Consider the following 27,959-nt stretch of genomic DNA (forward strand, 5'->3'; position numbering starts at 1 on the left):
GTTAATTTGTAAACGATACCAGTAGTGACAGAGACGGTAATTATATTTTATCAATAGAAATACATTCAATGTCAATATAATTTATGAAAATGAGTAATTCAAAATCAAAAATACAATTTTAATCAATATACTAGTAGTTGTGGTAACGTTGTACTAATGTTAGCAAGGTTATACCGAATGGTATTTTTACTTTTGTTTTGTTTCGAAAAGTTTTAAATTATGCAAACTGAGGATCCAGACAGAAATATGTATGATACTATATGGATAGAATGTAGTTAATGTAAAATGACTGACCATGGGAATCATTGTAAAATAATGGAAATAGTAAGAAATCAACCGAACGTATAAACAGGTTAACGACTTTTTAACAGGTCAAGAGCCACTGTTACATTTATGAATATAAATTATTTTTAAGAAGTATATAAAACAGAATAATAAGAAATACATGTAAATACGGATTAAGCAATTATTGTCCATTGTTTAGATAATCTGTCTTTGACACGTAGATACGATGTCCATTATCGGATTAGTAGAAACATAACTTTTAACCGAAAGATAATTGTGTGGGAATATTTGAGCTAATAATGACAATTAAAAGATATAATAATTAAAGTCAGAAAGATGATAGTTCAAATAATTAACATGCTTTTCATCCGGTCATATTTGCCACTCTCGTCCAGAATCACGTCCACGGGATTTAAATTTTCATAACTAAAATCTTCTTCCACGGTATTGATAGTTACGCCTGTTTTGATGATTATTTCCTGAACATTTTTGAGTGTTGTTTCTTAATTGTTCTAGTTCATATTTGTAATTTTTGCAAATTTCCTTTAAATTAAGTTGTCTTTTTCTAACTACATTGTACATTTCTGAAACATCATTACACTGTAGTTTCCAATTTTCTTTTTCTACTTTTATCTCAGTGACATAGTCTGCTATTTTATCGTGTCCTCTCTCATATTTTTGTATGGTGTTTTCCAGTTCGATAATTTCAGCGTCTCGATTTTTAATTGTTTCACGAAGCTTCCGAACAGTTTCTTGTTCTTCTTGCAATTCCATTAATGCAGATGTATGGTTAAAACTTTCGTCTTCCAATTTCGTTTTTAAAGTTTCAATTTGGTCCCTTCGAAAACAATCACTACTGATAGTTGAAATGAAGACAGTATTCCCGGTTTTGTTAAATGGACGTTCCTGAAGTGTCCGTTTTCGATCAAAATAATCTTGAAGTCTTTTAGAATCTCTTTCCTTTTTCTTAATTGATTTCTTATGGTTACAATTTTCCGTTTGTGTCGAAATTGAAACAGTTTTAAGTTCATTCTTATGAATTTTAACTCGGCAAACACGAGTGAAGCACTGCCGAGCAAAGTGTCCTGGTTTTTGACATTTGAAGCATTTTGAATTTCTTGCGGCACACCAACTCTTGTTGTTATGTTGTTTTCCACATTTTCCACACATTCTGATCAAGTTCCTTCTTTCTGGATTAAAGCGATACGGCGAATAATTCCACATCCACTCTGGTCTTAAGGAATATCTGTAATAATCCATTGTATTTAATAATACTGTCCACATATAGTTCGTCCGAAATATAAGAATTCTGTGGTAAGCTATTCACTTGTTTGTAACTTGTCCTTGGGGGATATTTCGCTTGGCTGCTGAGGTAACGGAATCTTGTGTTGATCTATAATAGATAACACTCACGAGTCTCTAACACCATGTATAGCCAGCCTATTTGCTGGGTATTAAATGAAGATTCAAGTCGGTATAAAGTTTAACAATTTAATAAACGATCCAACAAGAATATAAACGATGTTACAATATTGAGTCCCGTGTTTACGGTTCGAGAACCTTTCCAAAACTGAATATAAATTATTTTTAAGAAGTATATAAAACAGAATAATAAAGAAATACATGTAACTACGGATTAAGCAATTATTGTCCATTGTTTAGATAATCTGTCTTTGACACGTATATACGATGTCCATTATCGGATTAGTAGAAACATATATTTTTGACAAAAGATAATTGTGTGGGAATATTTGAGCTAATAATGACAATTAAAAGATATAATAATTAAAGTCAGAAAGATGATAGTCCAAATAATTAACATACTTTTCATCCGGTCATGTTGGTGGCAAAATTTAATATAGGATTGCTTGCTTGTCTATGTAAGAAAATAGTACCTTCAGTCAAAGTTACTCTACCGTTTGATTGTTAGCCATCTTGTGTTGCTTTCTCGATGTTCATGATTCATCTCCTTTTATGTCTCACCTACACCGAGGAATCATGGTTTATAATCATATCTATTAAAGTTAGCTTAACGTCCAGTGGCAAATATTTCATGCATATTCAGGAGAACAAATGAACAAAATACAACAGGTGTGTACTGTAGTAGAGTCGTCCGGAATGAACATGATGAAGGTCGGGAAATTTTTAGTGCCAATGGAAAATTAGGATATATTTGATAGGGACAGAAATGTTGCCTTGCATCAGGCCATCTACGGACCTCGCAAAGAGTTGTTGCTAGGTTACTTAGCGTGCACGGAGCGTGACGCTTTCGTGGTTGTGGCTGCCTACTTTTACCAAAATTTTACTGATGTTCGGAAGAAGACCAAAGTGACCATATTCTTACTCCCTAATCATCCGGGGGATATGGGGGATTATTGGACGGGAAAGGTGCACGTTTGTGCGGGTGAACGGGAGTGAAGAATGGGATGAATTGTAATACAATAAAATTGAGAATGGAAAGGGGGAATGTGTCAAAGAGACAACAACCCGACCATAGAGCAGACAACAGCCGAAGGCCACCAATGGGTCCTCAATGCAGCGAGAAACGTCTGCACCCGAAGGCGTCCTTCAGCTGGCCCCTAAACAAATATGTATACTAGTTCAGTGATAATGGACGTCATACTTAACTCCAAATTATACACAGGAAACTAAAATTAAAAATGATACAAGACTAACAAAGGCCAGAGACTCCTGACTTGGGACAGGCGCAAAAATGCGGCGGGGTTAAACATGTTTTTGAGATCTCAACCCTCCTCCTATACCTCTAGCCAATGTAGAAAAAAAACAAACGCACAACAGTACGTACAGTAAACTTCAGTATAAGAGAAGTCCGAGTCCGATGTCAGAATAGGAAACAAAAGAAAATAAACAAATGACAATAATACATAAATAATAACAGACTACTAGCAGTTACTGACATGCCAGCTCCAGACTTCAATTAAACTGATTAAAAGATTATGTCTTCATCATATGAATATAGTATACACTTCCATATTGATTAAATTTACATAGTAAGTAAGTTTGATAAATTTATCACAGTACTTGGAAAAAATCAATCTGTCACTCCACTAAACCCGCACATTTTTTGTTTAATCTGGATAATTTTCTCTCGAATGTCTCTATTAATATGAAGGCTTCCAAAGGCTTTGAAAGTTTTTGTGTGCCTATACATGTAGCTAATTAATAGCGTGCTCTACATACACCGGACACTTCGATAATTGTTCAAAGTCAAAATCACTGCCATAAGCTCTTTCCAAATAGAACTTTTTTGCACCATTATAAGTTAACCTCTAGGAAAGTTTCTGAATTTGAGCTAGCACACAATTAGGTAAAGATTTCAGTGTAAAATGCCAAAATTCGAACTCTTTGATGAACATAACTTTTATGATCTAACTTAACTCTAAAGTCCCAAGAGGATCGCTCGTTTACTAAGCGATGTAAATGTCTTGTCATAATTCTACATATATTACCTAATGCGGGTGATAATGCAATGATTTTACCAATTACCCCTGCAAATTTCCTTGCAGTCATATTACAAGGATTTACAAGAACTAAAGCAATAAAATTGCAAAATATTCAACATTTTCTTTTCGAGTACTCTTAAAACAACCTATGTAGATCCCATAAAAAACCAAGCCAAACTGAACTTTTTTGGATCTAAACAAAATCTTTGTGTTCAAAAGCAGATATATTGTTATCAAAAATACAGACGGAGGTGTATTTGTAAATTATAAAGAGAATACTATATTCAAGCATAGGTAAAATTAAAAATTTTAACTATCAGCCAATACAAGTTTTCTTTCCAAAATTGTAAAATATTACATAATGTAACTTTTACATTATAAAATTACACTGACTCATTCTCATACTCGTATGTGTCTGAACACAAATCAAAGCTAATCAAAGATAATACCTCATTTGGAACTACTGGTTTTGTTAGACTTGTTGACTTTTCGGGACAGTTAGACGACCAGTGTCCTGTGGCACCACAGTAGTAGCAGATGTCTTGAGGAGATGGCCCTTTCATTGCTCTGAAGATTGCGGTGCTTGATCTTGGACCATTATATCTTGGTGTTGTTCGTGCACTATTGGTAACTTTTTGTTTCATGTTTTCAGCTAAAGCCACGAAAAAGTTTATCAGTTGCGAATTCATTTGATGTATCTTTGGGTGCGACTTTCTTTTTTTTACGTATAGCACTGGTTTCGGCTTGTCGTAGACGGTGCGTATTGTCAGAATTATCAGCAAGAGCGTTAACTACATACTCGCTGATGGTGTCCAAACCATACTTGTCATCAATCTTGACAGTTTTGTTGCAAGCAATAATATCTTGTAAGACTTTTTAAACAGTTTTAGAGCATAGTCACGATTATCTGACGAAATGGCGGCTTTCAATATTTCAATGTACTTGGAAGCTTGATCATTAAATCTGAACTGCTTTTTATTACTTACAAAGCTTACTTGCAGGTTGGTTTAAGGCTTGAACTTTTGCTTCAAAGACTGTGAAGATCTTTTTTGTTATGCCGTTGTCTAATTGCTTGGAGGGATGTTTGTAGAACTATCAACTTCACGCCTATAATGACTTCTTGTAGATGCACGTTCAGGCGAACTTATGATTTCCTCGTCAGACAGGAAGGAAAAGAAAATCAAACAGATCTTAGTAAATTTTTAAACGTCTAGACTGGTTGAATGCAAACCGTTGAATTGTTTCATATTTATCATGTCGGGGCCTTGTATAGCCTACCATACGGCATGGGTTTTTCTCAATGTTGAAGGCCGTACGGTTGCCTTTAATTGTTTACATCCATTTTTTTTTTATAAAATTCATAATGCCTCGTAATGAAAAGAAATTTATGTACTCGCAGTTACTGACAGCTAGTTCAAAACCAATAACAACTAATAAAAAAATCGTGTATCTAAGACTAAAATATCCATCATAACACATCCAATGTACTTGAAAACTAAAATCGATAGATAGAAATTTTTTAAATTGCATAAATGATCAGCAAGGCAACATCGGCAAAACGTCAAACGTCAGAATAATTAAAATTGTTAGTTATCTTCCTATTAGATTGATTGCCCTCAAATGACTTTAATCTTTTTGAGTTTGGGCAGAAACTATAGAACATAGAGAAAAATCAGTAAACTTAGACTGAAAAAACATCAGCAATACCAGATCAACAAAAAAGAAATTTAAGTCATGATTTATATTCTATAAATTTGAGAATAGAAACGGGAAATGTGTTAAAGAGACAACAACCCGACCAAAGACAATCGTGGGTCTTCAACAAAGTGAGAAGATCCCGCACCTTGAGGGAGACTTCAGCTGACCCCTTAACAGTAATATACTAGTTCAGCGAAAATGGACGTCACGCTAAACTCCAAAATATATAAATGTTGGAGAGTTTTGTAGATGTATATAGACATAGTTGAGCGACACATGTTCTTCAAAGTCTCTAGTTGTTTTGTCAATGATTTCGCCGGTCTCTTCTCGATTTATGCGGTTTAATTTTTTTTAGAGCGTTGAAAAGATTGACTTCTTCTTGGAGTACTTAAATATTTCATACAATCCATAAAGATGTGCCAAATTTCTCCAAGGGCATATACATGTTAACATGGGAGTAGACAATTCTTAATGTTAATTGTTCTGTTTACATTACATGTACATTTAGTTATTCTATATAAAGTAAATTTACGGAAAATTACCGTACTGTGTATCTTTTATTCTTTCCAGGAAACCATGAGGATAAAATTGTAATACAATGGATACTGGTATTGATAGGACCGTTTCTCATAGGACCCATTACGCTCGCCTTGGTCACGCGGCACATAATCTTTTACCTATGTTCTTACAACAGGTTCTTCTCAAATTTGAAAATCCCGAGCAAGTTTGTATCAACTGCAGTAAAAACAAATCTTTAAGTTGTCTACTTAAAACAAGGGAATGGACAAGACTAAGTAATGCTGTGCAAAATGGATACGCTGGCTTTGATATTCCTCTTATATATTCTATTTTACGGCATTTGCATGCACCTACTACTCGACCAACCAGGGGATGGGACAATCCTAGTGGACCATTGGAAAACGAAATTGAAATCGGGGATGATCTTGAAAGATGTCGCAGATTGCGTCATGAAATAATAAACAGAGGAAACACCTGTGTTTCAGATCAAGAATTTAACAATTATTATAATGAATTAAAGTCCATTGCGTGTAGATTTGAAAGGGTTTGCCAAAAAAATGAAAATGAATTTGTCTTCGAGTTGGAGCGTTTACGAACATGCTGTATGGACCAGGCTATGGAGAATGAGTACTTAAAGAATCTTGAGGATTTGCATCGAAGAGAGAAAGAAAAAAAAGAACGTATATCACAACTTGAAGATCAACTGAAAGGTATGAATCCGTATTGATAAGTTTAGATACATATCCTTAAAAAGTTACATTTACTGTTTAATTATGATGCATAAACACATCCAATTGGTGTTGGGATCTTGATGTGCGATTTCAAACATGTAAGCGTGACATACAAAACCAATCCAGACGTGATACGTGATTTTTGCTTAAAAATAGAAACGTAATTCGTTATTTTACCTATACGTCTCATGACCGTCAAAAGCTAGTACACAGGAAAAATATTAACTTTCCAGCTTGGTATAAATGTTTTTAGAGATAAAACTGGTAGATTTATATTTTCGTTTAAGACTTAAATAAAGTAGCTTTTGCATGCATATCTGCTATATATCTTATATATCATGTATAAAGTACTATTGTACAAAATTTACTAGATAACTGTAATATTATAGCCGTTTTGATCACTCAGCGTCTGCTAATGGACAATGAGGATATGATGGGCAGTATCCGACTATATCTTTACATCTATCCCCCCCTACCCGAATCCTAATTCCCGTCGATCTACCTATGGTATCATTCGGTAATTTGTTGTCGGCATAATTTCTCTATGCCACTGAACGTTTGATTAAGCAACTTTACTTTAATTTTTTGTCATTTACCCGTTCTTTAACTTTGTTTCTTCGGTATTGAATGGTGTCTTCATTCCTACCACTTCTTTTTCAGAAATCCGCGTTTATAGATTTTCTTCATCGGAAAAGCTTTGAATGAAGTAGTGACATGTTAGGGGGCGATCAATTGATATTTTTATCCTTCCATTAAAAATTGATGGCAACAAATCTTATTAAAAATACATGTATATTAATCCTAATACAAATCAACAATTGATAAAATATTCCGCGACGGAAATCCATCTGCTATTATTTCTTGTTTACATCTTTTTTCAGAATCGTGGGAATAGATATATATCTTATACCCATATCACAATAATCATGATAATAGGAAAATTAAAAGGACTAAAACAATAACTGACATAATCGGGATAGAAACTTTCACGATGAACTTTCTGTTTTATATGCCTAATTTATTTATAATGCTGAAATTATATTTGCCACAGAAAAGAGTTTATGTGTGATAATGACACGTAAATTATCAAAATAGCAAAATAGAAACTAAGATACAAAAGTAACGATTGCAAATTGGTAATTAGAATTATTGGGTTTTTTTTTGCTGATATCATAAAGCGTGTATACTTTCAACTGCAAGGTTGTAGGATTTTAAAGAAGTTGTTCTAATATAATCAAAGAGCAACTTTTTTATTTCCATAGAATTAACTTTTCAGGTTTACAGATGCAAGATGTATTAGAAACACCAAAAAGAAGTAGCATGCAAATTGGACATGACAAAAGGTCCTTTCAATTAAGTACGACTTCATCCAATGAGAATAAATGTACAAGCAAATTAAAACAAGAAAAGACAGATTATCCGATAGATGATTTTCATTCTGAGACCATGCCTACTATTAACAGGAGTGATGATTGTTATAAGACTAATTATGCTCGTCTCGGTCACGCTGTACATCATCTTTTACCTACATTCTTGCAAGAGGTTCTGTTACATTTTGAAAAAACCCATACAATTTATAGGAATTGCAATAGAAACAAATCTTTAAGTCACCGACTCAAACCTGGAGAATGGGCAAGACTTAGAAAGGTTGAACAAAATGGATACGATGACTTTGATATTCCTCTTATATATACTATTCTACGAAATCTGCATGAGACTGCTGCTCGACCAACCAAGGGATGGGAACATCCAAACGAGCCATTGATTAATGAAATCGAAATTGGTGATGATATTGAGAGATGTCGTAGAAATAGAGATGAAATTATACACAGAGGAAACACCAAAGTAACCGATCGGGAATTAAACCAATATTTCGATGTCTTCAAGACCATTGCAGAAAGATTTGAGAAAGTGTGTAATAAACGTAACAATGAATTTGTTTCCACAGTTGAACATTTACAAGCATGCTGTATGGATGAGGCCACTGAACAAAAATACTTCGAGGAACTTCAGGATTTGCATCAAAGAGACAAAGAAAATGAAGAAAGAATATCACAACTCGAAGATCAACTAATTGGTAAGCATCTATATAAGTTACTCAAGAAAAATATATTATATTAATTTTATTTACGACCGATGCAAATTATGTTTTTCTGAATTTGAATACTGGTTGGTATATTTTAATTTGGTTAATTACCAAAGGCCTTTCCTGTTCCATTTTACATGAGCATTTTTTATATAACAAAACAATATGCGAAAAACAAATATGACAGACATGAACTAACGACAACAACTGAAATACAGGCTCCTGACTTGGGACAGCCACATGAAGAAATCATTCACTCTATTTATAATAACCCATTGTAGATTCAGTTATTGATTATTGTAAACGGTGTTGAAAATATCTTAGAACACCATACATTAAAAATGGACATGGTCGATGACTCAGTTTCTGGAAATATAAAAAATAGGAAATGTTGTATGGTTACTACTATCCACCATGTACTTATAATGCAACTACATATTAAGTCGCTGTACTGCAGTAAACAATTAGCAATATCATGCCGTATAAAACGTTATTACGGTATGTAAAACAACGTGAACGAGAAAACCAACGGCATTATTTAAGCTATAAGATTTAAACACTATATGCAACCATAGTAGATAAGATAACAACTTACGACAAGGTGCAATTACATTCACTTGATTCTTGAAAGGCAAGGCACATGCAAATATAGAAGGATTAAAGTATATTTAGACAGCGGTGAAACAGCAGAATCAAACTCTGAAAATCAGTTTCAATAGACTTGGTTGACTATTCCGATCGACACATCAAAAAGAAAAATCTACCAAAACGAAATTACTTTAATAATAACTGCTGTCAATGTTACTGACAGTAAGTAACTGGATTTTTGCTAATATGCTTTGTCTATATGCCTTTATGTGTTTCTTTGTTACATGTACATACGACGTGGCTCTGTACTTATACATCCCATCATTGTGTTATTGTGCCATGGTAAATGTTAAAAAAACAACTTTGTTTACATATTTGTTTGTTTTTATAGTGATTATGTTGATAACACAATGTTGACTGCTGTACCCCTATTGATGACATTTTACCTACTATGTCTGTTTGTTTTGTTCACACATCGTTGTCAATATAATGGAATTGTATGCGACTGTCATACAAGTGAGAGGTTTAGCTAGCTATAAAACCAGGTTTAATCCACCATTTTCGACATAAGAAAATCCCTGTCCCAAGTCAGGAATATGACAGTTGTTGTCCATTCGTTTGTGTGATTGAGCTTTTGATTTTGCCATTTGATTAGGGACTTTTCGTTTTGAATTTACCTCGGACTTCAGTATTTTTGTGATTTTACTTTTTAGTGCAACGTCTTTGTTGATAGATATAATAAGTTTTTGAACAGGAATGTATACAATTCAAATGGTAGGTTTGGTGCTGTAGTTTAGTTTGATCAGCCACATTAATTAAAATTGACTCTTTCTAATCAAGATGAGGAGTAGTTTTATTCTAAAAAGATCCCCTACAATGCATGAACATATGGGTATCGAATATAGATAAAAGGAGATATAGGGTATATGTCTTTGAAACGGTAAAATCATTAAAAACGAAACAAATAATAAAATTCAAAGTTCAACTTATCAGTACGAAAGTTTTGCCCAACTGAAGAAGTATTGTCCAGACGAGGTTAAAAGATCCATGTCTGGACATCAAATCTAGCACGGGAAAACGATCCCCGTAAAAACTGAACGGGCAAACCTAGTTATTCATAAAAATTAAAAATAGAAACAGGGGATTTACGCCGACCCATAAACGTTACAATACATGATCAGTTAAACTGATCTTTATTATATTCCCCCTGCTTATCACATATATTTATGTTTTATAAATCTCAGATAAAACCAAAAGTCTTAAAAAAAGAGTTTTTTACAAATCTAATTTAAGGAATTTTTCGAAAGTTTTTGTCACCCGAATTCTTTTGCCACTAGCTTATTTATTAAATGTCATTGTTGGTCCAGTTTTTAGATTCATTTTAACAGTCTGTAGATGTATTAAAGGACATATTGTATTTCATTTGATGATGACGTTTTACTGAGAGTCTTTTACAAGATGTCCATGTGTAAGTATGTTTGCAATGTTCATATATGTGCAGTTACAGATTCCTTATAATTTTTTTTATTGTAGGCAAGGACATTCAACTCCCTTGGTTGGTTAATGCTGGAGATTTCCAGAGTATGCTGTCAAATGGCGAATATCTGACATACGAGAACCGTCTGAGTCTGGGTAGTAGAAATGTAGTATTCTCGAAAACAAAACAAAAAGCATTAAAACATCAATCACATTAATTGACATACTTAATATTGGCATCAATTTTCATTGAATATAATAAATAACCCATTCCATTTTATTTCGAGAAAACTTTTACAACTTTTATAAAAAAAAAAAAATCAGTTTGAGAATGTTTAAATATTAAAGAAATATTTAAAAATCGCAAATCAAAGTTTTACAGAAAAATCATGAACTGAATTAAACCCAAAACAAATAACTGTCACACTTTTGATGAACGAATAATTATGGAACACTTTATGTTAAAGTTCAATTGAAGAATTTGAACAGGTAGGTGCAGAAATATGATAAGATCTAGCTATCGCTTGAAAGCATAAAAGGATTTCGACATGTCATAATTGCACTGAATCTCTATATTTTAGTATCAAATAAATATTTCATACAATTAACCATAAGCAATAAAAGATAAATAATTGATATGAGGATAATAACGCAATTTCATGGATAAAATGACATACTGAAGTGAAAACATCACAATGTTATGTGCTTACTTTCTTGTTTTGTTCCTTTCGTGTGATTGTGTCTTTTTGGCATATTTCACAGTCGTTACAAACAAATAAAGTCTTACCGTCTTTGATCTCTTATTTGTGCTGTTGTGGATAACAATGGAATCAAAAACATCTGATATGAGCGTAAGATACATTAACAAATCGAGTTTCATGTAAAATATTATACCGATTTTCTCCCGTATTGCACATGTTTCAAAAAATGACATTTACAAGGAATCATCGAATAAAGTGGAAACATACTGTTTGAATTACTACATGTATTAGATCATCAACATCGTTGTTGTTTTACTAGACGAAATTGATGGTATTATTCACCTTAGTGCTTTTGTAATTACTCGAACGTTGGTACAATATTTTGGTGTCGAACGTTTATTTGTAAACTAGAAGGTAGATAATAATATTGATCGTTATTAGGTGGCCCTTGTCAAGCAGGGAAAAGTACTCTGGCAAGCTTGCTTATAGGCAACGAAATTCCGCTAAATTGGAACTCTACAGACGGAGTGGTCATATATTTTGGCAGAAATGGTATTGATATTAAAAAGAAGAAAATGGTACCGCTTAGAGAGGGTATGTCTGACCTATGGTTGTTCTAATCATATCGTCTTTCTCTTTTGTAATTGCAAAAACTCTCAGTTTTCCATTAACATTAACTTAATTATTCAAAGCTGATGTTTTATATCATGGAAGATATCACTTGACCAAAGATATCAAACCATTGGAGTAGAAAACAGATAGTATCAATAGTGAAATCTTTAAGACTTTGTATATCTACAGTTTATCGTTTTTTAAATCAATATCAGGTAGATGTCGAAATTTGAAGGTGACAATCATTTCAAGATGAATACCGCTGGACTTCAAACTTAATAATCTTACGGTGGATGGGGTTCGGGTCTAAATCAAAATCCATAGATTTTTTTAATTATTTTTCAAAATGTTGTTTTTATCATGCTTATTTCCAAAAGATAATAAAAAGTGTGGGTCACCGGACTTTTTTTCACGCTACAGGTTGTGCAAAATTGTCAGATTTATATAGATTATGCATGGAATATCCAATTTTGTGTGATAAAAAGAAAACTACACCATAGAATGTTTAGATAAAATGTGAGCAGATAGCTCTTATAACATGATTTCAGATAAGAAAAAAAAATGGGGTCACCGGACTTGTTTTCTTGCTACATATAAAGATAGAAAAATTCACAACACTTTTTATCAGACAAATTACTTATCTGAGTTATATCCCTTACTATCTGAGTTATCTCCCCTTATGTGGCAAAGTTGAAAAAAATTTACCCAACAAAAATATTGTGTTTTTTAGTATAACATACAGCCGTAAATTTGATAAAACACATAATTTTCTATATTAACATGAAAAGTCTTACACATGAATTAGATACTACTCTCAAAATTTGCCCATTTCATTAAAGATCTAGACCATTTGCTATCTGCTTCTTCAAAATCCAAGATGGAGGAAGACACCCCATCAACTTTAAGTTAGAAAGATATTTTTTAAAACATATGAGAAAGAAAGAAAGGCTGGTCTATGTCACCTGTGGTTACGCGGTTAAAGCAAAAGAGGCAGAAATCATAACCTAGTCAGTTTGATATCTCAAATTTCATCAATCTGTTCTGGTAAATGTTTCAACTCAAGAAAACCATATACTTGAATTATTACAATGTATTGTATTTTATAAGGCCAACGAGGACATGAGGTTTTTGCAAAAATTATTCGAGGAAAGCCAGGCGTTTGCAAAGGGTCTCAAATGGAAGCTAGACAGCAAACAAAATCAAGTCCTGGTAGCAGCAGTCAAGCAGTTGAAACAGATGTTATAACGTCTCAATCGACAAACACAGACATGCAAGAAGGACAAATGGCTACTACAAATTCAACAGACCACACTGTCTTTCAACATTTTTTATCACAGACAGAATCTGTACTGAAAGATAAAAGTATACATATGTCACACAAATGTATATCTTTGGCAACTAATGAGATACAAACATTAGAATGTGAGAGGCTGCAAATTCAATCCGACATTTTAAAAGAAGTCAGAAATGGGCAATACAGAATTGAAATAGCACCTTCAGATCTGATCGATTTTGGTGGGCAGAAATCATATGATATGACTCATCAGCTTTTCATACAACACAGTGGAACATTTTTATTGATGTTCGATGGTCGATTTGGTTTACATACTCAGCTTGGAGAATATCCCGAGGGGGTTGTTGCTGCATGTAAGTTTAAAAACATGAGTAAATACAAGATACATTCTACGTTCATGGAAATGATCATTTTTTTTCAAGTATTAAAATGCGAAGTATGTTGACTCATATTCAGAAATATGCTGCAATCCATTATATATATATAGTTTACAATACATATACACATGTGTATATATAACTCAAGCGATATAAGTATAGTAAACATACAGTTTTGCTGGTATTCTGTTTCCGAAGTAAAGCTATTGTTCACGTCAGTACATTTTGGTGTTCTCTTTGCAGTTCGCGTCTAAGAAATGTCGATTTACTTAACTTCTTAATCAGAATATTTAGATTTTGCAGGATAAAAAACAATGTGCAGAAAATATGAAAATACATTTGTATTCGCTACAAAATAGTGAAAATGACCTGCTTTTTCAGTTTCTAACGAGAGTCCAAATGAATCTATTCATCGATAATGTTCGGAATTGTTTGTGTTTTTCATTAAGGATTACAGAATGTTATTGTTTCGATTCAGAAGAGCTTTCGGATTAAGAATATTATTGCATTTCTACTAGATATTAAACAATACTACTGGATGATTACCTTGAAATCAATTACTGAGCTTTTATTGCTTACATGGCAATATAATTTCAAAGAACTTTTAAAGGAAATGGAAAATTGGTATCTGCAAAAAACATTTCTAACTTAAATGTTGCAAAATACTGAACATAATTTGCCTAAAACCATAACTGGTCCGGGTACACAGTTTTCGTCCTTTGATTTTCGTTGTCCACGAATATAGTCCCTAGTGTGGACAGTGTGTTACTTGTCGATTTTTTTTATACCCCTTCCGAATTTATTTCTCCATGTTTTATGACTCAAATAGTAAGTAGGGGGGGGGGGGGGTGGGGGGTGAAATGACACTGTAAAAAAATTTGGGTCATGAATTTTAAAGTAAAGTAGTGATTTGGTCCAGCTGAAAAATGTTAAAAATTAGCACTTCGGAAGCTGTCAAAAGATTTGAAGACCCCCTTAGCATGAAATAGTCCATATTTTGAGTTAGAGCCGATGAAGTTTTCTATAATTTTGATATAATTTGTCCCAAAAGTAGTACAACACACTGTAAAAATATTATTGAGAAAGCGCAGGTGGGATTTTTTTAATTTTCATTTATTGTCTAAAAGAAATGCACTACGAAATAACTATGTACTCGGACCTAAGAGGTGAAATCAGGAAATATAGAATCTGTACTTTGGCAACTTCCCTGAATGATTTGGTGGTTTCAATTTATCAAATAGCATAAAACTAAAGGATTTAAACTTTTATTTGATAGAATTTCTGCAAAAATGACCAATTTTGGCATTTTATCGTCAAAATAAGCATTTCATAGCTTTTTCAATTTTGATGCATAAGTGGCATTCTGACTTTCTATCTGACAGGTTTTTATGTGTCAATATTTGTGTTTCTATGCTTCAATCCAGTTGTATTACTCATTTGTGAACTTTGAATCTACAGAAAAGAAGATTATCTCAGACAATATGTGCAAAATGTGTTGTATATATATGATCCTCGTCTAACGGCCTGTTTGGATCAAGTTAAATGTGAGGAGCTTGGAACATAAAAGTTGAAGTCCATTATAAAGACCTCACTAAATTTGTATAAAAAGCACTTAACAATGTCTTTTGTACCTGTTTTATGTCACATAATATCTTTCTTTTCTTCTGTAGGATAGCAAGTGGTTCAAATATAAGCCTGTTGAGACTAAAATTGCATGCATGTTTTTCACTAAAAAGTGAAAAATCTTTGTATCAGACCATACTGTCTGCAAAAAAAGTTGAATGCAAAAGTCTTTTTGTGCTCAGATTTATTGTATCATGTCACCTGAGTATAGAAATGATAGAAAAGACACAAAATTTTATTTCATATAGCTTCAATATGCATTTTTAAATGTAAATATGTGATACGGCCTAAATTGACCCTAAATTATTTTCAGTCTTACTTGGCCTAAGACCCTTTTAAACTAATGTGATATGTTATTTGTAAGTTTTCTTTCCATTTAAAGTACATTAAATACATATGTAAGGATTATTTATAACCAAAAAGCTTTACAAATTTAAAATTGCTGGAAAATATTACATCTTCATGTAAGGCCCCCCTTCATTGGAAAACCTCCATTTTTAGCCACAGGCTCATATAAATTTGACTTTTTAATAATTATGATAAGTCTGATAAATCAAATGAGTACTCTATTGCTTTTATTACATAATATATTATATATTAAGGCATTTCAAAAGTATTTTTTTGCAATATTTTAATTTCTTAAGCCCCAAATGTTGATAGTTGAAAATTTTCAATTTTAACGTCTAAATTTAACACTCAAAGTTGAATATAGAATTAGTCATATTGTCTATAATATATATCCTATTGCCATGAAACTTTGTAAGCAGTTTTATAATTTAATAAGCTTTGGTCACACCAAGTTTCATAAAGATTGGTCAACTTTTTCTACCCTATTAGGTCCGGGTACACAGTTATCGTCCTTTGATTTTCGTTGTCCACGAATATAGTCCCTAGTGTGGACAGTGTGTTACTTGTCGATTTTTTTTATACCCCTTCCGAATTTATTTCTCCATGTTTTATGACTCAAATAGTAAGTAGGGGGGGGGGGGGTGAAATGACACTGTAAAACAATTTGGGTCATGAATTTTAAAGTAAAGTAGTGATTTGGTCCAGCTGAAAAATGTTAAAAATTAGCACTTCGGAAGCTGTCAAAAGATTTGAAGACCCCCTTAGCATGAAATTGTCCATATTTTGAGTTAGAGCCGATGAAGTTTTCTATAATTTTGATATAATTTGTCCCAAAAGTAGTACAACACACTGTAAAAATATTATTGAGAAAGCGCAGATGGGATTTTTTTAATTTTCATTTATTGTCTAAAAGAAATGCACTACGAAATAACTGTGTACTCGGACCAACTGCAAATTGTTTAATATGAAAAAGCTTAATTGTATCAAACTTGTAACGTACTGTGTAATGAAATGTGTAATAATGCAGCGTCTGCTTTAACTGGGACTTGATAAACATAAGAAAATATAAAAACCGAAAAATTTTGTCTGTTAAATGCAACGGTGGCTTTTAAATTTTGGACGGAGGAATACGTACGGTTGATACATTCAACAATACCTACCGTTATCTGAATGATATTTTTTCGTTTAATAATCCAGAGTTCTCTAAATATACTACCGAAATTTACTTTAACTAAATCTAACATAAACAGCAGCATATGTCCTTTTCTAGATTTAGACATTTCAATTTCTAAAGGGAAACTCCATACTAAAATTTACGACAGAAGAGACGATTTTTCATTCCCTATTGTTAATTTTCCTTTTTTAGACGGCGATGTGCCTTTGGCTCCATCATACGGTGTTTATATATCCCAACTCGTTCGGTATGCCCGTGTGTGTAGTGATGTCATAGATTTTAACGAACGTAATCAATGCATCACTGGTAAATTATTAAGTCAGGGATTTCGTTACCATAAATTACTTAAAACTTTTACTAAATTCTTTCATAGATACAAAGATTTGATTAGTAAATTTTGCTGTACCCGTAGAAAACTTTTTAAAAATGGTATTTCACATCCTAAATTTTACGGTAATATTGTACCTAAGGCGCGGAAATCACTATGTGATCCGTGTAAACTCATCGAACCTTTAAACAAACTTATTAGTAAGGGTTATCGTACCAATGTTGTAATTAGATCTCTGAATATAGTTTACATTGGCACTAATATCGTTTTTGTCATTAGCAAATTAAAACATAACTAAATTTGTATTTTCTTTTCAAACGGGATGTATAGAGAGACACACACATTCATTTTTATCTATAAAGAAGTCACTCCTAACTATCCTACTACCTGTCGATACATTTATTTTTGGCATTGCACAAGTCATGTCTTCTTTGACTGTTCATGACGTTAAAATACTAAATCCCTGGGATGTGTTTTAGTTGATTTCAGTCTCTGATGCATGTTGTTTTATTATTAATTGTTTTGGCTTTTAACTAGCTGTCAGTAACTGCGAGTACTCTCAAATCGTACTTTCTTTTTAATTTGACCTGTTGATACTATTTGTAATGCTTTTTTTGTTATTTAATGTTAACATGGATCTTGTCTATATACCAGCTTTGGTTATTTGGTATTACTACAAATTTTCACTTCTTCGTACTATGAACATCAAAATTATTTCATTTCTCCTTAAATTCTTGCACCTGTACAGGAAGTTTTATCTAGCACTTATTGTATAGTTTTATTGCTGATATTCACCCCATATGTACCAAGTGTTAAATTAGTTTTATTGATATTAAAGAAATTTCTTGGTATTCCTAAACGGAAGATTTTATACACACAGAAGAAGTATACGTAACAACAAAATTATTTTCATTTACCTGTGTATAATATGACGCAGGTTTTTTCAAAAGTGATGATTTTCTAAATATTGTTTAACATTTCACAGTGGTATCATACTTTAAGTCAGTTTAAACCTGTTTATTTACTTTTGACCTTAATAATTTATCCCTTATAATTTTTTTAATTTTTATTAACTATGTATTTGCATTCAGGTATCCCAGATTAAATTTATTCGTTCATTGTGTGTTAATTTACGTTTTTTGATTGAGTTAAGCCTTCCAATTGATATTTTATAGTGTGTCTTTCTATGTTGTGATGTTATACTATTGTTTCAGAAAGGGGGGAAAGGTTTGGTACCATTGAAACGTTTAATCCCGCTGCAAATGTTTGCACATGTTCTAAGTCAGGAATCTGATGTACAGTAGTTGTAGTCTGTTTATGTAGTTCATACGTGTTTCTCGTTTCTCGTTTTTATATAGATTAGACCGTTGGTTTTCCCGTTTGAATGGTTTTACAATAGTAATTTTTTGGGGCCCTTTATAGCTTGCTGTTCGGTGTGAGCCAATGCTCCGTGTTAAAGGCCGTACCTTGACCTATAATGGTTTACTTTTATAAATTGTTACTTGGATGGAGAGTTGTCTCATTGGCACTCATACCACATCTTCCTATATCTATTTGGGTCGACTTTAGTAACTGAATGTTTGGTTGATAAGATGTCAATTATATTTGGTTGCTACATACGTAACAATATTATACAGTACGACTCGTTTTTGAATTACATTTCTTTTTCTCCTGTTTTCATCGTATCAATAATAATAAAGAGCGCTAATACCTATTTTTAACACGTCATAATTTATAAAATGAATGCGCATGTCCTAAACGGGTGGCATAGATTTATTACATTAATAAGTTTATGTTTACAAGGTTTGTTGCCATGGCGGATATTTGCTAGTGTCGGCAATTTCATGTAATAATCGTCTCGACTTGGGGCCATTTATAGCTTGAAAAGCAAGACACCTCTTTCGTTCAAATACCTAATGCTGATCATGATCTCCAAGTGTTTATGAGATGTCATTGTTTAGTCTTTGAATTCAAGATTGCATCTCATTTCATGTATGCGAAAATATTGTTTTGCTAAAGAAAAAAACTATAGTTGATTCAATCCTATCAACGATATTTTCATCTGAAACGTAACTACCTGTCCCTGTTTCCTTTAAGACACGACAGTTATTTATTTTAAATGCACTCATTTTATTAATCAAATGTATTTTCTCGGAAAAGAAGAAAACGATTTTTTTATTGTACTGTTAATTTTATTGTTAATTCAAGACATTGTGACTTGTAACATACATATTCAACTCGACAATAATAGGACCATTGGTATTCTTGTTTACGTCTTTAATTGGTTTCTTTTTTCAGCCGTGCTTAAACACTGGGTTGATTCAATTTTGACATATACTGAAGACACCGAAGACTGTATGCCAATGATTATGTTTGCTGCAACACACAGGGACCTGTGCAAGGTAAATAAACATCATACACAGTATGATGGGAAGCGACACCTGCAACTCATATATTCAAATATATATATGTCTATATATATACGAAGAACGTCTGCTCAAACATATCCGAACTAGAAAGACCTATTTAATAAGTAGACTTAAACTAACGTCTCCCCTTCACCAGTAGAAATTGGGTATAAAACCTATGGTGAAGTAGAAAGGTCTTACAATGTATCAATGCCAGTAAGATATATTGGTAAGATGTGGAAATCTGATCACTTTTAGAGATAAAAAAGTGAATTACATGAGGGGCCGAGCATCATTCCTAATGGGCAAACTCTTCGTTGCACCGAAAAGCTCTTGCAACAATTACAATATAGTAGTGGGTATTTTCACCATTTTTTAAAAATAAATAGCAATTTGAGTATATGTAGGGGCGGGAATGACCACAGGGACAATCCCTTCATTAAAATAAAATGGTATTGTCTTGGCAAGCAGATCATATGTATATATGGTTTTGGAGTAGCCACACAAAAAACAAATATTTGACCATGACCCTTTATTGACGTTGAATGTCAACATAAGATCATCGTCCATAACAGAAAACATTTTTTTAACTTCTAGGATGATACCGTAAAGATGAAAGAAAACTTCACCAGAGATGTTTCACAGATGTTTTCCACACATGAGAACAGAAATCACATATTTCTGGATACGGTTTATTTCATAACAGGAATAGATGAAGGTGACACCGAAATTCAAAGCATGAAAGAACAAGTCGTCATTTTTGCAATGAAACAATCGTCTTGGGGGCAGCGTCGACCAATGCAATGGGTTCCTTTAGAGTTACAATTATCCAACATGAGAATGAAAAATATAAACATCGTAACAAGGGAAGACCTACGAAATGTAAACATGCTTAATGACGACCTGGCTTTAAATGAATCTCAGTTAGAAGACTTTCTTTTAGTGCAGCACTCCCTTGGTAAATTGATGTACTACAACCTCCCTGGATTAGACAAGCACATCATCATTCATCCTCCGGCATTGGTAAACATATTGAGGTCATTCGTAACAGATGAAAGGTTCTTTCCAGCAGACCAATGTCTGACATCAATTCTGCAAACAATGACGATGACAGGAAAAATCTACAAAAAAGGCCTTCTTAAGCTTTGGCAACAAGAAACAGTTCATCGATATATGCCTGGTGATACCATTAAAGAATTTGTTATACAGCTCCTAATACATTTGGATATTCTGATAATCCCAAAAGATGCTAAACTAAATTCTTCTAACCCTCACGTGTACATTGTACCATGCACAATCAAGGCAATTAGACCATCAAATTTTAATTTGGTTGGCAGCTTGGAAGAAAGAACGATCTGTTTAAGATATACCTTAGCCCGTCATTCTATTCCCACTGCACTGGCTTACAAAATAATCGGCACAGCAATTAACGCTTGGCCGTTAAAATACGAATTTCAAAAACCATGTCTGTATCACAAAGCTTCAGTGTTGAACGTGAGTGAGGACAATGAACTCCGAATATGGATAGAAGACAATCGAGTTATGGTATATATGGTCAACCAGAACTCATTACTTTCTATATCACCAGATATTGCTGCCAGCGTACAAGAATGTCTAACAAGGAACATTGAGTCGTCCCTCTTATTCCATTGTCAAAGTTTTGGTAGGAAAATAACACCAACAAAGGTAGTAGACATATACACCATGGAAGTAGGCATTCCATGCGGAAGTGATATTTGCTTCATACCTTCCGAAGATGCCCTGAAAATTGACAGCTGGAAATGTGGAAAGGGGAGAAAACATGACACAAGATATCTTCGATACTGGGTTTTTGACAAAGTAAGCATTTTTTTTAAAATAGAAACATATCATTCCACATAAAGGTGAATTCAAGATCCTTTAAGTTGACTCGACTTTGTGTTCCTAGATTAAGTGGTTTTACTAGATAACTGCGGTGACTAACATGTGAATTGAAATGCATAAACAATCATCAGACGATTAGTTTAAATACTGACTTCGAATATACACTGCCAATATTAGCAAGTATTGAATAAAGTTGTGCGGCACCCAAGATGGGCCTTCTGAAAATCTCTAAATGTCGAAGTTCTTTTTTTCTCTACTATGGGATTTCACTTGGGAAAATATTTTCTTGATATTCAATACACGAACAATTATGGAGAAATAATAGGACAATTAAAGGTGTTTTGAGTTGATATTGCTGGATGTATATTCCTCAAAAGAAAAGTACGAAACTTTACTATAAAAGAAAAATCCGTAGAATATGATTTTTACTTCAACATGTAGACTTTATGATCAATTAAGTAAATGAAATACATTTCGAATCACATAACAAAACAATTTTCAGTAGATAAATACCATTCCATTGTAATTGTTGACTTCTTGGCCATATTTCAGACCCAAAAGATGTGTGTGCATGGATGTGAAGGTAAATATAGCAACAATTATACCATGAATAATATTAATATTAAAGTCCCACAACAAAATGTAACACCAAATCATAGATGATGATCGAAATACTATACCATATGCATTGATGAGTTTCATTAAGGATACAGGCAAATTTTGCTTATGTGAATTTCCCGTGAAATTAACCTCGAACGAGCTTATACGTGAAACTAACATGAACATGTTCATGTTCTAGTACATGAGCACTTTATAAGGAAAATTGTTGGGAAACTCGGGCTAAACAATGGGAGAGATGACAAGACTGAATTTTATGAAATACTACTTAATAAGATTTAAGAATTTCAGCAATTTATTTGAACAGAAACAATTAAAAGTGTACCTATATATCAAGTGTTTTCTCTTTTTTAATTTATGAATCCGATATCGTGATAGTCTTAAATGACTGTCTATTAACCACTTATTATTGGAAAATTAAGCATTCCGCTACTTACTAAACCCACATATAACAACATTTTTAAAACTTGCATTATTTTAACTGTACTTCATTATACCTCTCTATTTCTCTTTCTGTCAATGTACTTATGTTCTTTATTTATATATTAAAATCGTAACTAGGAAGATATTAGACTATCTTACTATTATACTTCAAAATGATCTGCAGTCACTAAACATTCTAGTAACAATCAGAACAAATGTTATATTTTACCACTTACAATACAAATATATCCTTAATATAGTATTTTTAAATGTTAGTGCTCTTAACATCATCTTTATTGTAATATTGTTTTCCACGCTGGTGTATGATACTGGTGTATGACATTGTAATGACATATAAACATGTACTTTTTAAGGACTGACAAACAATGAATTGGAGATAGAACCAAGTGATAAGCACCTTGTTAGATTAGGAGGTCAAATTGGAATAAAGTTATTTGAAGAATTTTTCATTAATTTGGGAATGAATAAGAAAGAATGGGAGAGCACTGAGTACACGTATGCTAGTCACAATTCTGATGGCATTATGTCGATGGCACTGAAACAATGGAGGAAGACTAAGTTGTCAAAACTTGAAAAACCTACCTTGAACGATCTCACTGATGCCTTGAATGCAGTCAATCTGGATAGTCATCTTATATGTCAGGTATTGAACGTGTACGATTTAAACGTTTAAATGTCCTCCTATCTGAAAAATATGAAAGACAGAATTTTATTTGAAATAATGCTTAAATATTAAAACGTATTGCAATGTTATATCAACAATACAAATATTTGGCCATTGTCACTCTTAACCAAGATCTTTCTTTCAATTTGATTTGAATTATTAAATGTAATTTCTAAATGTAAATTTTTTCGATGATTATCATGATTTTTCATATCCCAGTTTATTGTACGTTGTAAGTCGAAAACAAATCTTCTTCGTTGAGAACCAAAGTGATTTCTATTTATATCTAAAAACAGTCCCTTTCCTGAATTTAGCTTTATATCACGTACTTCAATTTACTTTCTGTTATTCCAATACTATAGATTACAATGGGAAATGAAAAGATCTGCAGATCACTGAAAGTTAGTTATTAAACTCACATATTCGTGTGCCTGTCCAAAAGTCAGGAACGTTGTCAGTTGTTGCTAATACTTGTTAAGTAATGTTCATTTGTCCTTCAGGGAAATTGGATTTGATCTTTGATGTTTGCACGTTTCTGGAAACGGTCAAATCTAGAAGTTGGCGAATTTGTAAACAACACATTTTCTCTTGTAATCTTTCGGTTTTTCTTCTGTTATATTTCACATTAAAAAAAACGATGTGGTATGATTGCCAATAAGACAACTCTCCACAAGAGACCAAATGACATGTCCTTTTATTCTCAACCATTTCATTTTTGAAACATTTTTTTTAGGTTTTCAGAGAAAACACGACCTTGTTCGGTAAGTATTACATTTTTGGGGAAATTATATATTTTAGATTTCAATAACGATTTTTCATGTGAGATTAAAGTGATATAGGTAAACAAAGATAACTCATTGATATTTAAAATTTTACTACAATATTATCTTGTAATCAAATGTTTATGCCCCAAACCTTTCTTTTTATTCTCTTAATTTTAGATTATGTATCATCATTTTCGTTTATAACATTCTTATATTTTAACAATTTTACCAAGAAAGGATTTTATAGCATGGCGTCATTGAACTCAATGTTGTCGCATTTGCGACGAATTGTTTTTAAAACTCATTTTGTCCCGTCAACAATGCATATAAAGACATAATGTAATTACCCGAATTCATTTTTCTTTAAAAAAAAAATAGGTGACCTGTAGGCAAAGTACTTTAAATACACGGGACCTTTTTATTAGTTTACACTGTTCCTATGTTTTTTTGTTTTTGTTTATATTTATATATATATTTATTCATTTGTGATCATTTGTTTCCTTGCTTGATTTCTTCGATTTCTTCAATAACACTGGATCATGCTTTTAAATTACTATTTTGTAATAAAAGAGGACTTAGTCCACTTTGGAGACCAGGGACAATCAGATAACACACACAGTACATTTAATAAAAGTCAAATTCGATTTCATACTTTTATCTTATTGGGTAAAACTCTCAACAGAACCGATAATCCACTAATCGTTCCCAGTATTCATAATATCAAACAGAGCTTAAACACCATTCTCTTATATATTTTGTCATTTTATCTTTTTATTATTGTTTTATAATTTCATAACTTCAACTCACTTTTGCAATTTGTGAACATTTCAAAATAATTATTGACCTTTCGTCAGTCAACACTAAACGGTTTCGTGAACGCTACAGATACCTTACACCTATAGTCATTAAATTATTTCATTTGAACATATTTACCGCCGCTGAAGTCCCCACAATCCTATTCAGCTCTTGTTAAGGATGTTCGCTCCTCTTGTTTTTGAATTTTTGCCAGATATTTGGAATCCTCTGGTTTTATCCATGTTGTGCCATTAAATATTTTGCCCGCTAACCCCTACTTTTGTATCCATTATTTGATTACATATAGTTTGAAATGCCATCTTTGAAAATCTTATAAAATCCTTGTTATTTTTTCATAGTTTTTGAAAGAAAAACGGTGCCCATGTTAAATGTATGAAAAATCTAGAGAGAATCATTTCCCGCCAAATTTTCGATGGCTTATATATAGAAGACAAGCACACAGACTCTTAATTTTTTTCTGATTTTTAATTTTCTTTATTTATATACTATCAATTTATAACAGTCTTTTAAAAAGCTTGTTATTTTGAAACAGAGTAGCGAACATCCTTAACTTATTTTATGTGCTTTAAATGTCTCCTAGTGACATAGAAATATCCAAATTCAGATTTAAAACATTTCTGTAAAATCAGTGTTTCTTTCTAGTTTGGGTATGTTTTCTATAGAACTGTCTTAAATTATTTTCATTACATACATAACTCCATATTGACAAACCCAACGAGTTGACTTGTGAGATATGGAAATAACGTTGTTCCTAGACTTCTACCATCCGTCAGTAAAATCCTTTGCTAAAGTTAGATGTCTGTTTTGTTGTTTTTGGTTTTTGTTGTTTTTTTTTTTGTTTTTTTTGGTGTATAAATACGCAGCCACGTAGAGTCAAAATTGTAAAGTTAAATCAGATAACCTTTGTCGGGTGAGTACCACGTTCTCTCTGCATATTACAGAATCCTTTCAAGAACCACAGCGGATATTCGTATTGACTTGTTGCAAGGAACCAGCATACCACTTTGTCTACTGACTTTCCAAATTTTCCGCCCTTCATCCATCACAACCTATCTTGCAGAATCAACCTATTGTATTGGTTGGTCATTTATCTGCATGTGGACGTTTGGCAAGCAAATATCTATCCTTGATAATCTGATATTATCAATCAATCATAGTGTTTATGTGTTGAAGACGCAACCCTTTAATTTTACTCTGCCAAACAACATGGTTGAATAGTTTGCTTTAATCCTATATCACAGTATATCATAAAATTGGAACATGATTAATGTATTTATTTACATAAAATTTTATTTTTATTGCATCAGAAATTGCAGACTTCAATCTCCAAGCCATTCCAACTGACCAACATTTGAAGGAATTGTCAAACCAAATAGGAAACTGTCCATTGCAGTTGGGAATAGAACTTGGATTAAGCTTCACTGAAGTTGAGCAAAGTTTGTTTAGTTTCCCGAAAGATCTGCCTGGTTTGGTGGAAGATATTGTGATAAAATGGAAGAGAAAGTCAAAGGTCAAAACCATCCATAGTTTGATGCTTGCACTTGAACGAGTAAATGCAGGTGGAATCAGATATTTACTTGACTTGTCAAAAAATCTCTCAGATGCTAATATTACATAAAACAATTAAAACTTTTCAATGGGCGTGTACTTGTGTTACTATTTAACACCTTTGAAAATCTGTTTTAGTTTTTAAAGTTTATTTCGGTGTTTAATGTAGTATGCTTAAATTGTGTCTTTGTCTCTAGCAAGTGCTCGCAAAAACTGGTATTATGCGCGATTTGTATAGTAAATTATTACTTATACTTTGTCTGAGAAATAAGCTTTCATGATACAGCTTAATAACACAACAAATAGTACGCTTGTCACGATGTACATTTTTGTTTATCTCTCAAATATTTGCATAATTACAATATATTAGTCTACAATTATAGATCAAAACAAAAAAATTATATATTTGTTTAATTTTCCCATTTCTATATATGAAATTGAACAATTAACAAATTAAAAGACTGACTAAATTTTGGATTACGTTGATTATATTTAGAATATAGCAATCTAAATGATTTTCCTTAAGTTTGTATGTATATTTATAAAATTACAGATGGTGTATAGGTTAAATTTTGAAAATAATAAAAGTTGTAAAACCGGTTATTCCCTACAAACAGAAAACTGTTGTATATACTTTTAGTAGTCGTTTGCTACTTTAATTTCCATTTATATTTTAGATTAAGTTCAATCAATTGTGTATTTTATACCAAAGTTGTAGAACTTGATTTCATTGTATTGAAAGTAAAAAAAATTCACGGTTCCTTTATACAAGGAATTCGAACGTTTCTGGACTTTTAACTTATATTCATTGCCGATGTTTTTTTCATGTATAGATTTTCAAAAGTATATAAATTAATGCAGTTTCTTCGAAAATTTTCAAACTTCCTGTTTTGCTTTTGAACTATTAATGGATATTCTTTGTTTTACCCCCTTATATTTCCTTTCAACTTTCATACTTTCGACAAAAATTAAAAAAAAAAACCAAGACAATAATAGACTGGATATTCATTTAATGAGTAAATGTAAACCATTCCGTTTTAACTGCAAAAAAGTAAACCCAGCATTATTCTTTGCAATTGCTCCTTCATATTTTCAACTTTCCTTCTCTTGCGCCAAAACAAAATTGAGTCCTTTTACGACAATGATACGTTTGCTCGGGCGTATGACATTTGCTCCGATTTAAAAAAAATGATCTTTCATTTGCGCCGATTTGATTCTTTCATTTGCGCCGATTGTGTACATGTAAATTATATATGAATATTATTTTTTATTTATCATTATAAACCTCTTCCGTTAGCCACTAATTGTCAATTATAACATGTATATAACTGTTGTCCCTGCAAACAGATTGTTGTCGTTTTCATCTGGCTCAGAATTGGTGGAAAGAAATCCAGTCTGTTGGGTTAGTCACTGAGTATAAAGACAAATCAAGTGACACTGTTAGATGGCTATCGACAAATGTCATGCATTCTTATAACATGTACGTACTAAGTACATATATATATGCTCAACTCCACGTTATCAAACTCA

At 32.4% G+C, this 27,959-nt stretch overlaps 1 protein-coding gene across 1 annotated transcript; it reads left to right on the forward strand.

Moving 5' to 3' along the window:
• On the forward strand, positions 1 to 27,027 carry LOC127708924 (uncharacterized). Its single transcript, XM_052214107.1, has 12 exons — positions 1 to 36; positions 6,018 to 6,676; positions 7,974 to 8,774; positions 10,905 to 11,003; positions 11,990 to 12,142; positions 13,268 to 13,807; positions 19,603 to 19,706; positions 20,310 to 21,551; positions 22,128 to 22,158; positions 22,991 to 23,280; positions 24,035 to 24,062; positions 26,189 to 27,027. Exons 2-12 carry the CDS (start codon positions 6,046 to 6,048, stop codon positions 26,497 to 26,499), a joined length of 4,230 nt encoding a protein of 1,409 aa, XP_052070067.1. The 5' UTR covers positions 1 to 36; positions 6,018 to 6,045; the 3' UTR covers positions 26,500 to 27,027.
• Positions 27,028 to 27,959: the final 932 nt, after the last annotated feature.

This window comes from Mytilus californianus, unplaced genomic scaffold (genome assembly GCF_021869535.1).
Source record: "Mytilus californianus isolate M0D057914Y unplaced genomic scaffold, xbMytCali1.0.p SCAF_7, whole genome shotgun sequence".
NCBI classification, from domain to species: domain Eukaryota; kingdom Metazoa; phylum Mollusca; class Bivalvia; order Mytilida; family Mytilidae; genus Mytilus; species Mytilus californianus.